Source organism: Corythoichthys intestinalis, chromosome 6 (genome assembly GCF_030265065.1).
Source record: "Corythoichthys intestinalis isolate RoL2023-P3 chromosome 6, ASM3026506v1, whole genome shotgun sequence".
NCBI lineage: Eukaryota > Metazoa > Chordata > Actinopteri > Syngnathiformes > Syngnathidae > Corythoichthys > Corythoichthys intestinalis.
Genome location: NC_080400.1, coordinates 27,833,590 through 27,851,104, shown reverse-complemented (window position 1 = coordinate 27,851,104; position 17,515 = coordinate 27,833,590). Strand labels below are relative to the sequence as shown.

At 40.2% G+C, this 17,515-nt stretch overlaps 1 protein-coding gene across 2 annotated transcripts; it reads left to right on the top strand.

The window, feature by feature from the left end:
* The first annotated feature begins 239 nt into the window (after positions 1 to 239).
* LOC130917377 (extracellular calcium-sensing receptor-like) lies at positions 240 to 16,899 on the top strand. Of its 2 annotated transcripts, XM_057838711.1 has the most exons (10): positions 240 to 313; positions 379 to 673; positions 2,621 to 2,707; positions 6,769 to 6,876; positions 7,677 to 7,843; positions 7,908 to 8,361; positions 10,653 to 10,883; positions 12,279 to 12,402; positions 12,477 to 12,949; positions 16,048 to 16,899. In XM_057838711.1, the coding sequence occupies exons 1-10, from the start codon at positions 255 to 257 to the stop codon at positions 16,480 to 16,482; spliced, it is 2,433 nt and encodes an 810-aa protein (XP_057694694.1). In that variant the 5' UTR covers positions 240 to 254; the 3' UTR covers positions 16,483 to 16,899. The 2 variants fall into 2 exon arrangements, with proteins under 2 accessions (XP_057694694.1, XP_057694693.1); XM_057838710.1 differs by lacking the exons at positions 240 to 313; positions 379 to 673; positions 2,621 to 2,707 and adding an exon at positions 5,292 to 5,560.
* Positions 16,900 to 17,515: the final 616 nt, after the last annotated feature.

The following is a 17,515-nucleotide window of genomic DNA, read 5'->3' as shown; positions in this document are numbered from 1 at the left end:
GTTACCAGCTAGATGCTAGAAAGGAATATACTACTGTAATTTGCTACTAAGGCATGTTTTGGTGTGAGACCGCTGGGTCACGCTGGAGGACAGAACTGGTGGTGTGGAGCGTCCTGTGGGTGGCGATGGTGTTCCCCCACAAATTCCACCAACACCGCAACCAGCAGTGTGATGTCATCCTGGGTTCGGGGAGCCTGCCAGTGCTGGAGAAAAAGGGGGACATCGTCTTAGGGGGGCTCTTCTCCCTTCACGATATGGTGGTGGAGCCAAGTCTGACCTTCACCTCCAAGCTCCCTTTAACGCAATGCACCAGGTTATCACTTTGAGGCAATAATAACAAATGACCTATTTAATTTTTTTTTTCTCATTTTCTCACAGGTTTAACTTCAGGACATTTCGCTGGATGCAGACTATGATATTTGCTATTGAGGAGATCAACAGGGAGGGCAAACTTCTTCCTAACGTCTCTCTTGGATATAAGATTTATGACTCTTGCAGTACCCCCCACCAGGCTCTGAAGGCCGCCATGGAGCTTATGAGCAGTGAGAATGCCGGAGGGGAGCGGCAGGGTCAAGGCATTTGCAGGGGGGCAGTGTCTGCCGTGATAGGGGATGGAGGCTCCACCCAGTCCTTAGTCGTGGCCCGCTTCTTGGGTGTCTTCCATGTGCCACAGGTAGGAGACAAACACTAAATACTGCATTTATTTAAATTATTTTTAATTATTTAGTTACACTTTATTTGAATTCTGTTAATGACAGTGTATTCCTGACATCTGTCAAGATTTACAAGACCATAAATGAATGCTTATGACATGTTACAACATGTCCTAACCCTAATGAAGTTACAGTGGGGCAGATAAATATTTAGTCAACCACCAATTGTGCAAGTTTTCCTACTTGAAAAGAGTAGAGAGGCCTGTAATTGTCAACATGGGTAGACCTTAACCATGAAAGACAGAATGTGGAAAAAAAAAAACCAAAAATAACAGAAAATCACATTGTTTGATTTTTAAAGAATTTATTTCCAAATAGAGTGGAAAATAAGTATTTGGTCACCTACAAACAAGCAAGATTTCTGGCTGTCAAAGAGGTCTAACGAGGCTCCACTCGTTACCTGTATTAATGGCACCTGTTTTAACTCATTATCGGTGTAAAAGACACCTGTCCACAATCTCAGTCAGTCACACTCCAAACTCCACAATGGCCAAGACCAAAGAGCTGTCGAAGGACACAAGAGACAAAATTGTAGACCTGCACCAGGCTGGCAAGACTGAATCTGCAATAGGTAAAACGCTTGGTGTAAAGAAATCAACTGTGGGGGCAATTATTAAAAATGGAAGACATACAAGACCACTGATAATCTCCCTCGATCCAGGGCTCCATGCAAAATCTCACCCCATGTCGTCAAAATGATAACAAGAACGGTGAGCAAAAATCTCAGAAGCACACTGGGGGACCTAGTGAATGACCTACAGAGGGCTGGGACCACAGTAACAAAGGCTACTGTCAGTAACACAATGCGCCGCCAGGGACTCAAATCCTGCACTGCCAGACGTGTCCCCCTGCTGAAGAAAGTACACGTCCAGGCCCGTCTGCGGTTCGCTAGAGAGCATTTGGATGATCCAGAAGACGACTGGGAGAATGTATTATGGTCAGATGAAACCAAAATAGAACTTTTTGGTAGAAACACAGGTTCTCGTGTTTGAAGGAGAAAGAATATTGAATTGCATCTGAAGAACACCATACCCACTGTGAAGCATGGGGGTGGAAACATCATGCTTTGAGGCCGTTTTTCTGCAAAAGGACCAGGACGACTGATCTGTGTAAAGGAAAGAATGAATGGGGCCGTGTACCTAGAGATTTTGAGTGAAAATCTCCTTCCATCAGCAAGGGCATTGAAGATTAGACGTGGCTGGGTCTTTCAGCATGACAATGATCCCAAACACACAGCCAGGGCAACAAAGGAGTGGCTTCGTAAGAAGCATTTCAAGGTCCTGGAGTGGCCTAACCCTAAACCCCATAGAAAATCTGTGGAGGGAGTTGAAAGTCCGTGTTGCCCGACGACAGCCCCAAAACATCACTGCTCTAGAGGAGATCTGCATGGAGGAATGGGCCAAAGTACCAGCAACAGTGTGTGAAAAGCTTGTGAAACGTTTGGCCTCCGTTATTGCCAACAAAGGGTACATAACAAAGTATTGAGGTGAACTTTTGGTATTGACAAAGTACTTATTTTCCACCATGATTTGCAAATAAATTCTTTAAAAATCAAACAATGCGATTTTCTGTTTTTTTCCCCCCACATTCTGCCTCTCGTGGTTGAGGTTTACCCATGTTGACAATTACAGGCCTCTAATATTTTCAAGTGGGAGAACTTGCACAATTAGTGGTTGACTAAATACTTATTTGCCCCGCTGTAGCTAAACCCTAACCCAAATGCATTTGAAACAATGTCAACTTTGCATCAAAAGTGACACAATCCACTGAATGACACGTAATGACAAAACTTAAACATTCATTCATATTTAGGTCAGGTGTCATGATTAAGACATAAATAATTCATATAACGTGTGACCAATAGATACATAGAGATGATAGTAATTGTTGTAATATTTGTCATTTAGGTGAGTTACTTTTCTAGTTGTGCTTGTCTGAGTGACAAAAAGGAGTTTCCTGCTTTCCTAAGGACCATGCCCAGTGATTTCTTCCAGGTGAGTGGTCAGCTATTTTAGGCAAGACATTAAGAATTTAAATGAATTCTTAAAAATAATTTATAGTAGTGTAAAACACAATAAATTATTAATTCAAAGTGTTTATACAGTGATCCCTTGTTTTTCGCGATTAATGGGGACCAGAACCCGCTGTGATAAGTGAAAAACCGCAAAGTAGCCCCGCCCACACACACCCCAATTTTTAAATTTTTTTTTAATTCAATGTATTTATTCAGATTCATCATTGGAAATAGATACATGTAAGACAGAATATTTCACTTCTTTCCCCAAAGTATATTTAAAATATATATATCTATTTTAATACATGTTTTTTAAGCACTTCAAATGTAATAATTATCATAAGTTTGAAACATATTACTGTCCCACCGAATGATTTTTATTAATTATTTTATACTTTTATTTCAGTAGTCGAAAAATGCTTGGCTTTATTAAATGCTTCACTGAGTGAGTGTACTCAAATCTGCTCGGAGCTGCTCACTGAAACACAATGAGTTGCCACAGCAACTTATTAACATGTTAAACGTCGCATGGGACGCATGAGGTGCTTCAGAAGTTTGTGACTCTAGCAAGAGCAAACACATTCATCTGTCATCAACGTTAACTTTAATAAACAACTCCAGTGCACGTGCACTTCCTGCCTGACGAACAAAGAGCAGGGAGAGGGAGGGAGCGGAGGGGGGGGGGGTTGCTGTGCGATCGGCTTGGGACAGCTCATCTTTATATATATATATATATTTTTTTTTTCAATTGAAAAAAAACTTCTGGGATGGACAGAAGGCGCGAAGTTTGAAGTGTGAAGTAGCAAAGGATCACTGTATTGTTGTTGTTGTTTGTTTTACTAGGAGTGGCTGGTGGACTCATTTTGCATGTGTTATGAAGAGCAATGTAGGCCCACATGTATTCATACTAGGGGTTTTCTGGTAAATTATAGGCCAAAATTCCAACTCAGTACATAGTAGGTCTCATGCAAATACAGTGTGGCTCAGGCCCTGGGTAAAAGATGTAATGACTAGAGACTAGCATGCATTTTTTGGGAGTTCTAATTAATTCAACAGAGGTCTAAAAACATAGTAAACATGTTGTGTGAACCTATATTTGATACATTTATTATATTCCACATATATATATATATATATAAATATATTATATTGAACAATAAAAGTGGGTCGCACCGATCTGTGTATCTATGTATCTGACTTTAACCCTTCAGTCAAGCGCTCCAAGATGGAATGACTAATAACTGGTTAAAAGTTATTGAGGTAGGGAAAAAAATCACACATAGCTTGAATAACTCAAAAGGGTGATGGTTACAGGGTTACAGCCTTGAAAATTTTGTCAGCTCAAAATGCATGGCACCAAATTATCTGTGTTATAGCATTATTGAAGTTTCTCCTATTAGTCTATAATTTTCTGGACCATAATTCACACTTTTTTTGGTTGCATTTTTGGCTGGTGCCTATGACTTATACTCTGGTAAAACATATAAATTGGCTGTTTTTTTTTTTTTTTCCCCACTTTGAGAGCTGCGAGATTATGTTATTTTCCCTCTTAATTGTGCATTCTTTGGCTGGTGCGACTCATACTCAGGTGCAATTTATAGACTGGAAAATACAGTTTTTATGTTGTGAAAATTGAGGGAATGTTTATACAGTGGTACCTAGACATGCAAAGTTAATTCGTTCCAGGACCCTGTTTATAAGTCGAGCAGGATTTTCCCATAGGAATACATTATAATTCCATTAATTCGTTCCAAAGCCCAAAAACCTGCACTAAATCCTTAATAAATACTGCTGGTACTATTACAAATGGCAATAACACATTGCAAAACAAACAAACTATAAATAAAAATCTGAATAATAATATAAAAATAAAAGTAATTCCTGTAATAATGTAATGAATGGAGTTCTAATTTGGCAGATGTTTTTTGCTGTACCTGAACGCAACGCGCGGCTAACGTGACAGAGAACACCGCCAACTGCGGCGGACAGTAGGCGTTTTGTGTTGGATAAGTTCTGAAATAAATGATAAAAACCTAACGAAGCTGGCGATTTCTTTGGCGATGTTACCTTAATAATAATTGTTACCTTAACTTATAAAGACTGGTGGTCGGAGGAAGCCCGTGGAGATGTATTGTTGAGCCAGTTCACGGATGCGCACCCCACGCTCATATTTTTCTCTAATTTGCATCATCATTTCAATGTTAAGTGTCACCTTTTTCCTTGTTTCACCACCTGTACCAACCTTTTAGAAAACTGTGTTGATTTCTCTCAGAAGAAAATCCGCCATGCGTTCGTTTGCGGTGCTGTGATGTGGTCGTATTTCGAGCATGTCGTTGGATTTAGAAAAGATCGTGTGTCGAGGTACCACTGTATATATTATCTAACAAAATCCATGAAATTCCTTTATAATTAATTAGATTTTAATTTTGTGGATTCTTGATTGGATGAAAATTCACTTTGAATGTTGCTGTTTACAAAATTTAATGTGAAGAATTTTTTCCCTTTCTTTTTCTTTTTTTCACGAAAATTCCCCAGTATATTTAAATTAGGGCTGTCAAAATTATCGCGTTAACGGGCGTTAATTATTTTTTTTAATTAATCACGTTAAAATATTTGACGCAATTAACACACCCGCTGGCATATTGCCTCAAACATTACAATGAGGCCGTTTATGGACATTAAGAGTGAAGAGAATGCCACCGGCCGCTTGGGGGCAGCGGCGTTCCATACTCATGTTATGTTTTCTAAACGTGGGAGAATTAGTAGTTGTGAGACGTTTATGCTGTATTCACAATGCAATGCAAATTGCTATTTGTGCTCCACACATATTTCGGTAAGTTTTCTTTCTTTTAGTGGCAATTATGTGTCTCTTGTTTTATTTTGGGTAAGATATGTACAGGTACAGTGGGGAGAACAAGTATTTGATACACTGCCAATGGGTTTTGGCAGTGTATCAAATACTTGTTCTCCCCACTGTATATGTTATACAGTAAAGGCGAGTGGACACAGGGGCGCCGTTTATTGACATAAGCTTCTCCTTCACAACAAACATAAGAATCGTTTAGTGAAAGCACAACAAAAATAATATTCCTATCTCTCAAAAAAAAAAAAAATAATGTTCTTAGAAAGAAAAGCACTTCAGTCTATAGCAGGGGTTCCCAACCTATTCCACTAAGGCACACTGTGGGTGCAGGATTTCATTCTTACCAAACAAGATGACAACAATTTTTCCCCAATCTGGTGTTTTACAAGTGCAATCAGTTGATTGCAGTCAGGTGTGGCTTGTTTTAGCAGAAGCCTCATTGGTTCAACTGTCTCTGCTGGATCGGCTGGAACAAAAACCAGGACCCACAGTGTGCCTTGAGGACTGGGTTGAAAACCCCTGGTAATGAGGCCCTATTCTGACACACAGTTAAACAACAATGCTAAATAAACTGGCATTCATATCAATTTAGCTATGCAAAATACATGTAAAACTTTTCACTCTATATTTATTATTGTTCTTTTTATTCCTCTTATTATTATATTAACTCTACTTTTGATTGAAAATTTTACAAATTTTATTAAAACGAAAACATGAAGAGGGGTTTTAATATAAAATTACTATAACTTGTAGCTATAACAATTATCGTTTAAGAACTACAAGTCTTTCTATCCGTGGATCACTTTAACAGAAAGAATGTTAATAATGCCATTTGCGGATTTATTGTTACAATAAACAACGACAGTACAGTATGTTGTATGTATATATCCGTCGTGTGTCTTACCTTTCCATTCCAACAATAATTTACATAAAAATATGGCATATTTTAGAGATGGGTTGAATTGCGATTAGTTGCGATTAATTACGATTAATTAATTTTTAAGCTGTAATTAACTCGATTAAAATTTTTAATCATTTGACAGCCCTAATTTAAATACTTTTGCATTTTTCCCGAGTCTGAAATGTGCCTCCTGTGGCATTTCGTTTTTCACGAATAAAAATACTTGAGTAATTAATTCAGGGAGTCGTGCCCATGGTGTGCTGTATATTTATTTTAGGTTGATGCACTTGTCCAACTGGTCAAACATTTTGGCTGGACTTGGGTGGGAGTGATTGCAGGTGATGATGCATATGGCCGTAATGGTGCAAACATCTTTGCTGATGAGGTGAGTCAGCAAAATGTGACCGTTGTTCTGCCAAAATCTGCTACATCGGCGAAACGTCCTACATTAGTCGAATTTGACACCCACCGTGCGCTCTAAACTTGTTTTGTGTAGATGCATACAGGAATAACGTACTAAAAAAAATGCCTGCAGAAAATACCTAAATGTAGTTATATCAAATAAGGACAGTTTAAATACGCTACGTGACTAATGTGGTCAACTGCTTCAAAGCTAACACAAAAAAAACACAATGGTTAAAAGTATGAGAGGGTAATACATGCAAAAAGTATCTTTGAGGCAGTGAAAAGGTTCTAAATAACTAAATAAAAACAAAAATAAGTACTCGCCGCTTCTAACCGATGTGCGAATGCGTGTGGATGCATGCGCAAGCGCGCTGAGCATTGTGTAGGACGTTTCGCCGCGTAGTAAGGAATGGCCGAACACCGTTTCAGTATGTTCGGCAATTAACCTGGAAAAGAAATCCAGCATAAACTAATTTGTGTACCAGCAAATCCAGGACCAAAACACAACAAATCCAGCATGGTCCTGTTGGATTTGCTGTGTTGTAGTACTGGTCTGGCAACTTCAGAAACCAACATATGCTGGATTTCTTAGCAGGGAATGACAGTAGAAATTCAACCATTTTATTTCCACTTAAGAAGTGAAGAATATAGTATACTGTATTTATCTTTTTTTTTTTTTTTTTTTTTTTTTTACACCGACTATATCAATTTGACTAAACTGAGACAAGATCATCCTTGGCTTGATATCGTCCTTGGAAAACATTGGCTTATATGTCTCAGGTTCAAAAATTAGGCACATGCGTTGCCCTCCATGAAGTCATCCCCAAGAACCGAGCACAGAAGGCAATTTCAGCCATTATCTCCAATATCCGCTCCTCCGGGGCACGTGTGGTCCTTGTGTTTGCTGTGGAACAGGATGCAGCGGCGCTTTTCGATGAAGTTCTCAGGTGGAAAAACTCTTTATTGTTCAATCACCTGGAGTATGACATTTTCAGCAATATCGTATTACAGGGAAGGTCTCAACGGGATACAGTGGCTCGCCAGCGAGGCTTGGAGTACAGCGGCTGTCCTATCCACGCCCAAAAAGTACCACGCAGTCCTCCAGGGCTCCATGGGCTTTGCCATCCGTCGAGTGCACATTCCTGGACTGCAGGACTTCCTGCTTCGTCTGCATCCATCTAGCCCCGGTGCTAGTGAGGACCCTTTTCTGATACCGTTTTGGGAAGAAGTTTTCCAATGCAGCCTTGGAAAGGGAAGTGTTCAGCTGCCGTGCACTGGGAAAGAAGATCTGAAAAATGTGGAAAATATCTACTCGGATGTGTCCCAACTGAGAATCTCCTACAATGTTTATAAAGCAGTGTACGCTATTGTTTATGCTCTGAGAAGTTTGGGCGGCTGTGAGGATGGGAAAGGCCCTTTTGCTCAACAAGCATGTCCAGATGCTTATAACATACAGCCATGGCAGGTATTATTACATAAAGATAGTCACAAAAAGTTAGGATTGTTTGTCTTTCAGGTCAAATTTCAGGATGAACCTGTGATCTTTCAAGGTGTGCCTAATTCATAATTATTTAAACTTTCGAAAGGACGTATTCCTCTGTATAAAAGTAATTAGTTGCTCAAAACCACAACAGAAACCAGGTCAATACTTGCCCAAAACCAAAAATTCCAGAGACCGAGTCAAGACCAAGACCGAAACCATACATAGAACAATGCTGTGCCTTGTGGAAGTTGATTCAGATGCCAGACCAGGACCATCAAAATATGTCTTGACCCAGAGCCAGTCGTGACTATACAGTAGAACAATAGTTTTACCACATGTATTTGATCCATGAATGGGCTAAAGGATTGACTGGTTCAGTTAAAACTAGGGCTGTTAAACGATTAAAATTTTTATCGAGTTAATAACAGCTTAAAAATTAATTAATCGTAATTAATCGCAATTCAAACCATCTATAAAATATGCCATATTTTTCTGTAAATTATTGTTGGAATGGAAAGAAGACACAAGACGGATATATACATTCAACATACTGTACATAAGTACTGTATTTGTTTATTATAACAATAAATCAACAAGATTGCATTAACATTAACATTCTGTTAAAGCGTTCCATGGATAGAAAGACTTGTAGTTCTTAAAAGATAAATGTTAGTACAAGTTATAGACATTTTATACTAAAACTAGGGTTGTTCCGATCATGTTTTTTTGCTCCCGTTCCGATCCCAATCATTTTAGTTTGAGTATCTGCCAATCCCGATATTTCCCGATCCGATTGCTTTTTTTTGCTCCCGATTCAATTCCAATCATTCCCGATAATTTTTCCCGATCATATACATTTTGGCAATGCATTAAGAAAAAAAGGAATAAAACTCAGACGAATATATATATTCAACATACAGTACATAAGTACTGTATTTGTTTATTATGACAATAAATCCTCAAGATGGCATTGACATTATTAACATTCTTTCTGTGAAAGGGATCCACGGATAGAAAGACTTGTAATTCTTAAAGGACAAATGTGACTTTGTATATTGTGACTAAATTTTGCCATCTAGTGTATTTGTTAAGCTTTCAGTAAATGATACTGTTGCCATGCCCAAATGCATGATGGGAAGTGCCACCATGACTGTGCGTAGTGCTACCAATTGATATATCTTCTCTGCGTTGGGAAATAACATAGGATGTTAAGAAAAAGATCAATTACTACCTTGCTTCCCCACATTGCTTCCCACGATAGCTCTAATCGTAGGGAGAGGGATTGTAAGGCTTTAGCCAATTAAAAAAAAAATCTCCAAAGGCTTCCAAAATTCACTCTACTCATTTTACGCTGCCTTTTAGCTTCTATATAGGTAAAACGGCGCCATTACAGATTGAGCGCGACAATGCGTGAGTGGGTCGTGCAGCGCATGAATTAATTGCGTTAAATATTTTAACGTGATACAATTTTTAAAAAATTAATTACCGCCATAATCGGGATAAATTTGATAACCCTACCTTAAGCCAAAACTAAAGACTCTGGATATGTGTAACATATTATGTCTGTAATGTTAAATACAATTAGAAAACGATTTATTTAAAAAATATATATATATAAAAAAAAGGCAGATATGTTTTTTGCCAATTCCGATACTTTGAAAATGACGTGATCGGACCCGATCGATCTGGACATCTCTAATTAAAACCCCTCTTTATGTTTTCATTTTAATGATATTTGTAAAATGTTCAATCGAAAAATAAACTAGTACCTCGCCATTGTTGATGTCAACCCATAAAATCAGTCGCACCAAAGCGCCAGCAAAGGGAGACAAAAAACACAAGTAACAAGTGGACATGACACTGCTGTCATTTTAATCTGTTTGAGCGGGCATGTGCGTTAGTTGCGTCAAATATTTTAACGTGATTAATTTAAAAAAATAATTAACGCCCGTTAACGCAATAATTTTGACAGCCCTAGTTAAAACTGATATTGAAAGCAGGCTCATGTGGAATAGATGATCTGATCAACAATAGTTTGCCTGTGCAAGTGTTCAAACAGGATGTTCTCAGGAAAAAGAGCAAGTCTGGTGAATTTTGCTGTTCAACATCTTGTCAGGAAAAAAAAATATTGTGCAAGAAACTACTGAAAAATTACACACTTGGACTTTTTGAGTTCATCCTGAAATTTCACCCAATAACTGAGTGTCAGTGTAGGTAGTGGGATTAAACTGCACAAGATGTTGTTTTTTTATTTCATCATGTCCCATCTCTAGCTGCTCCACTACATAAAACAAGTGGAGTACATCACCTCGTTTGGGGATGAAATCACATTTGACAGAAATGGCGATCCGGCAGCTGCCTACGACCTGGTCAACTGGCAGTTGAGTCCAAGCGAAGGGATAAAGTTTGTCACCATCGGAAAGTTTGATGAGAGTGTCTCCAACAGACAACAGACGCTTCAAATCCAAAGCGAGGATGTCGTGTGGAACGGCAACCAGACCCAGGTAAAGATTTCATTAAAATACTTGTGGGAACACTGCATTAGGCACACCTGTGCAACATATTGACATAGATTGCAAGAGCTGAACATAAAAAAAAACAACCTTGCATTTAGATAGAGAGAACACAACACAGTTGGAGTGTGGTTGATAATATTCCCAACTGTCCTGACCACTGCTGTTCTTCCATTTCCTTTTAAAAATTTATTGTACGGGGTACCGAGCCCCTTGTAAGGCCGATTCGGTCCCTGTACGACCGGTGTCAGAGTTTAGTCCGCATTGCCGGCAGTAAGTCGAATCCATTCCCAGTGAGTGTTTTTGGTCCGCATTGCCGGAAGTAAGTCAAATTCGTTCCCAGTGAGGGTTGGACTCCGCCAAGGTTGCCCTTTGTCACTGATTCTGTTCATAACTTTTATGGACAGAATTTCTAGGCCAGGCGAAGCGTTGAGGGTGTCCGGTTTGGTGGCCTCAGCATTGCATCTCTGCTTTTTTGCAGGTGATGCGGTGCTGTTGGCTTCATCAAACCGTGACCTTCAACTCTCACTGGAGCGGTTCACAGCCAAGTGTGAAGCCGTTGGGATGAAGATCTGCATCTCCAAATCCGAAACCAAGGTCCTCAGTCGGAAAAGGGTGGGGTGCTCTCTCCAGGTCAGGAATGAGATCCTGCCCCAAGTGGAAGAGTTCAAGTGTCTTGGGGTGTTGTTCATGAGTGAGGGTAGGAAGGAGCGTGAGATTGACAGGCGGATCGGTGCAGCGTCTACAGTGATGCGGACTCTGTATTGGTTCGTAGTGGTGAAGAAGGAGCAGAGCCAAAAGGCCAAACTCTTGATTTACCAGTCGATCTACGTTACGACCCTCACCTATGGTCACGAGTTGTGGGTCGTGACCAAAAGAACAAGATCGCGGATACAAGCGGCTGAACTGAGTTTCCTCTGCAGGGTGTCTGGGCTCTTACTTAGACATAGGGTGAGAAGCATGGCCATCCGGGAAGGACTCGGTGTCAAGCCGCTACTTCTCCGCGTTGAGAGGACCCAGTTGAGGTGGCTCGGGCATCTGGTACGGATGCCTCCTGGACGCCTCCTTGGAGAGGTGTTCCGGGCATGTCCCACCGGCGGGAGGCCCCGGAGACGACCCAGCACACACTGGAGAGACTATGTCTCTCGACTGGCCTGGGAATGCCTTGGGATCCCGCCGGAGGAGCTGGTTGAAGTGGCTGGGGAGAGGGAAGTCTGGGCTTCCTTGCTAAAGCTGGTGCCCCCGTTACCTGACCTGGATTAAGCAGTAGATGATGGATAGAATTTTATCGTACCGTATTATAGGATTGAATCTTATTAGTTCAGTATCATTTTAATGTGAAGCTCTATAGGAACCAGTGTAGTTTGTGTTGCCCTTGTTGCACAGGTCCCACTTTCAGTTTGCAGCAAAATTTGCCCTCCGGGCACCCGCAAGGCCATCCGACCTAACTTCCCTATCTGCTGCCATGATTGCGTGGTGTGTACAGCAGGGGAGATTAGCAATCAGACCGGTGAGAAAAACTAACTCCTCATATGATGAGACTTTCAGGTGAGGTTCCTAAAGCGTCTTTATTCTGCCTCTTAGATGCAATAGAGTGTGTGCGTTGCCTGCCTGAGTTCTGGTCCAATCGTGACAGGACGGCCTGCATTCTCAAACAGGTGGAGTTCCTGTCATTCAGCGACACCATGGGCATCACGCTGATGGCGATATCCCTCATGGGCTCCTTCTGCACCTGCGCCGTGGTTTTTGTTTTCTCCTACCACAGGACCACACCCGTGGTCAGGGCCAACAATTCCATGCTGAGCTTCCTGCTGCTATTCTCTTTAACTTTGTGTTTCCTGTGCTCACTCACATTCATCGGTCGACCATCCCAATGGTCGTGCATGTTCCGCCGCACGGCTTTTGGCATCACCTTCGTGCTTTGCATCTCTTGTATCTTAGGGAAGACCATAGTGGTTCTTATGGCCTTCAAGGCTACACTTCCTGGTAGTACAGTCATGAAGTGGTTTGGGCCGGCACAGCAAAAAGCCATCATTAGCCTTTGCACACTAGTACAGGTGAGCACTATTCAAGGAATACGCTTAAAAAAAATTGCATTAAAAATAAATAGATAAATAATTAATGGAATAAAAACAACAGAGGAAGAGCTTATGGCTTTACGGTCTGTGTACCTTTCGGCTATTCGTTTTTCCTCCTAATTTTGGAAAACAAACTAAAAAAACAAAAAAACAAAAAAAAACCCGAAAAGAGCCAAATTCCCCAAAAACGAAAAATGAATCGTTTTTCGTTTACCGATCAACAACTGGTAATTCAATAACGGAAAACGAGCCTTAATCTATTTTTCCAATATCGGTTTATTGAACTGAAATCGAAAAACAAAATACGCCCAATACAGTGGTACCTTGACAGACGATTGCTTTGACACATGATCTTTTCAGCATCCGACCTAAAATTTGACTTGCCATTTGTTTCTACATCCGGCGACATGCTCAAAATGCAACGATTCATGACAGTGCCAGTTTCTTTGTTTTCCCGCACGACGGACGCAGGGCGGATTTTCTTGTGAGAGAAATCAACATGGGTTCCAAGAATGTTAGTGCAGGTGGTAAAAAAAGAAAAAAGGTGAGGCTTACCATTGAAATGAAGATGAGAATAATAGAAAAATATGAATGTTGCGTGCACGTCCGTGAACTGGCTGGACAATATCTCTTCGGTACTCCTTCGACCTCCGTTCGCCGGCCTTTATAAGTTAAAGTGACAATCATTATTATTGTAACATCGCAAAAAACAAAATCGCCAGCTTCGCCAGGTTTTTGATCATTTATTTAAAGGGATCCTCTATTTTTTAGACAAGTAATTTTTAAAAGATAAATGTTAGTATGAATTATAATAATTTGATATTAAAACCCCTCTTAATGTTTTTGTTTTAATAAAGTTTGTAAAATTATTTTAAGTGATAGGTCGCCATTCTTGTCACGTCGCAGTGCGTGACGTCACTGGTCCCGTTGACGAAATTCCAGCGTGTCACTCGTTAGCTTTTCTCAACATGTCAGTTCTACCCTTCCTATTTGAACCAGATCTGAAAAGTGAAGAGCAGGACAGCACTGCCGGTCGTTCACAAGACGAGCTTCAGGGAAAAATGCGTGCAGCAAATACCTGATAAGACAAAAGTTGGGCAAAACTGGTGATGCGAGAGAGTCCTGTTGGGAACTCTGGTTGGGAGCGAGAGTGTAAGCTTTCCGGTTTTATTAGCAGATATTCAAGGTAAGCATATTGCGTTTTCAAACTTATCCCAATATAATTATGTAGATTGTTAGCATCCAGAGCTGTCGTGTGCTTTACATACAGTACAGGCCAAATAGCACACACATTGTACATTGTAACGCGTGGTAGCTAGGATACGTGTATAAAAGTACCAAAAAGGGGAGAAGCTTCCACTTATGCGCATTTATTCACAAAAAATAATATTTCCACCTTGACCACTCTTCACTCGGGAGCTCAGCAGTACGCAAACACGCGTTCCCATTGTTGTAACATTGTTGTAAGGTCCATGTCAGAGTCACTGTCGTCACTGTAGCGTGCCATAGTGCTTTAATTATTTAGTATGATTTGGGGAAAACTCCCACGAATAGTCAACAAAAAAAGATAGCAATAGTAATCCAAATCCGCGTATTTTTTACTCACTCGGAGATCCAGGAATTAGACCGATCCCATGTCAAGGTCGTAGCTACGATCAGGCCGTAGATTCCACAAAATAGACTGATCCGAAAAGCCGCTGTGGGACCGACGAATTAAAAAAAATGGACAGATCCGAAACCAATATGGCAGACGCGGTGGGACCGTCTGATCCAGAAAATAGACGGATCCCTTACTTGACTGAGGATCCAGGAAAAATGTTCGGGCGCCAGTTGTAACGCGTGGTGGGAAGGATACGTGCATACAGGGACCAAAAAGGGGGAGAAGCTTCAACTTATGCACATTTATTCACTAAAAATAATAATTCCACCTTGACCACTCACTTCACTCCCCTTGTTTCCATTTGACTGGAAATTGCATCCAAAAGCAGCGCATCGTGGCATTTTACTTCGCGAGTTTAAAATTGCAATAAGCAATTGTTGAACACGCTACACATTTGGAAAGATGCCAGTAACGTCATCACTGCGAGCCCGCAAACCATGGCGCCAACTAACGGTCAAAATATGGACTAAATATTATAAAATACTGCCATTGATTTAACATTTTATGTGTTTCTAACAACATATCTTAGTACAAGAGAACAATTGTGGTTTATTAGAGCCTACATGTATTTAAGTTAGAGGATCACTTTAAGAACTTATTTAACACAACATGCCTACAGTTTGACGCAGTAGAACATGAAAAGTGAAAGTAAAAATTCCTCTCTCACTCTGTCACGTCAGCCACGCGGTGCGTTCAGGTAACTTTGTATGTAGAGATACCACTGTATTTTCCACGAAGTTGGCTTTTACAATGAGCCATGACACGAAAGACATCTTCTTATAAATTAATATTATGTGGCTTCAGCAGGGTCTTGTCGCCCTCTTGTGCTAATAATTTACGTGGGTAGTCTTCGTTTTCGAACAATGGCTTTGGATGGCTATGCCAATTTAATAGTGACAATGAAAACAGATCGCTTCACATCTAACGAAATAGCCGCACACGAAGAACAAGAAGAACATCGCCTTCCGGGTAATCGTTGGAAAACAAATATTGTTCGGATATTGGTTTTCTACTTCAGCTCAATAATATGAGATTGAAAAATTGGATTAAAACGTGTTTTCCATTATTAAATTACCAGTATTTAATCGGGAAACAGGAGATGATTCATTTCTCACTTTTTTTGTAAAAAATACTTACATAAGAGCAAAAAACGAAATTAGGCTCATTTCCGCCTTTTGTTTTCCAAAATTAGAAGGAAAAACGACTCGCCGAAGGGTACACGGACGCTTAATGCCCAAAAACAGTAATCAATCGTCACCAGCATATTGTTCTCAATTGACTGTGAACTCATGAATAACCTAATAAGATTTATAATAATATTGCTTTGAAGAAACTGGTTTATTTCTTATGTAGAGAAAACACTTCAAATTTTAACAAAACTTCAATTTAATGTCTGTGTATTTATACCCAAACACAGGTGATAATTTGCACAGTGTGGCTGACCGTGGCTCCCCCGACCCCTCGCAAGCTGATTCCCCGCGAGAGCGCCATCGTCATTCTGTTGTGTGACGAGGGCTCTCCGGTGGCCTTTAGTTTGGTCCTGGGCTACATCGGTCTGTTGGCATGCCTCTGCCTGTTGTTGGCCTTCCTGGCTCGGAAGCTGCCAGACAATTTCAACGAAGCACGGCTTATCACCTTCAGCATGCTGATTTTCTGCGCCGTGTGGGTCGCCTTCATTCCTGCATACATCAGCTCCCCAGGAAAGTACTCTACAGTCACGGAAGTGTTTGCCATCCTTGCCTCCAGCTACGGCCTGCTGGGCTGCATCTTTGCACCAAAGTGCTACTTAATTCTATTTAGGCCCGAAAAAAACACCAGGAAACATCTCATGTCCAGAATGGACAAGTTTTAGCCATATTCAACAATGGAGGAGGGACTGAATGTTATCAGAAATGTTTTTTTGACACTTACTGATGAAATACGCACTCGAAAAAATGCACATGCTCTATTTTAATTTTCAAATAGGTGTTTTTCATTTTATATACACATTAGTTGTTTTTACACATTACAGAACCCATTGTTATATTTATCATATAAGAGAGTCGATTAAAACACTTATGAATAAGCATTGCTTAATAAATATGTAACGTGATTAAAATTACATTTTAAATAGGTGTTTTTCATTGTATATACATATTAGCTTTCTGTTTTTACAAATTACTGAACCCATTGTGGTATTTCTCATGTGAGAGATTCAATTAAAACACCTATGAAAATGCATCGCTTAATATGTATGTAACTTGATTGCACAAATTGTATGACTTTTGTCCCTCTGAGGTTTCCGTCATAACAAATCTGTTGAGTTGACATTTTGGTGTAAATTATTTTTGAGCTGATTGGTGTTGATTTAAAAAAAAAAAAATAAATAACCCGAGCAGAGTTAAGATTGCTCTTGTCAATAGCGTACCGCACAAATGATATTTTTAGACCGTTAAATCGCCACCGTAACCCGGAAGTGGGTCAACATGGACACGCCTTTGCATACAATACATATTATTACTGCTCGTTTTCTGCCGGTAATCTTTCAAAAAAGAAAATGCCGTGTAAACACTGCTGCTATGAAACTTGTAGAAATGACTCTAGACATTACGACATATGAAGGATGTTTTCTTCATACGTTTCCCGAAGCCAAAAACTCGGAGGAAAAAATGTGAAGAATGGATCAACTTGCGCGGACGTCTAAAAGACCAGTTTAACGCCAGCAAGGTGAAGCCATTCACATTTCATATGCAGCAAACATTTTCTTGGGTGCCATGGTCCTACAGAGCACGAAGAGGTAAGCCATTTTGATATTTTTACTTATTTTTTAGTGTGGCGTTTTGCTGTGCTGCTTCTGTCTGACAATGAATGACCTGAAAAAAATTAAAATGGTATCTGACTGCCAC

What these genes read in the sequence shown, in the direction of transcription:
- LOC130917377 (XM_057838711.1), top strand. Translation starts at nt 255, where the DNA reads ATGGTGGTGGAGCCAAGTCTGACCTTCACCTCCAAGCTCCCTTTAACG. An exon ending in ATAACATACAGCCATGGCAG is followed by an intron (nt 8,362 to 10,652) that starts GTATTATTACAT and finishes TCCCATCTCTAG; the next exon opens with CTGCTCCACTACATAAAACA. An exon ending in GGAGATTAGCAATCAGACCG is followed by an intron (nt 12,403 to 12,476) that starts GTGAGAAAAACT and finishes TCTGCCTCTTAG; the next exon opens with ATGCAATAGAGTGTGTGCGT.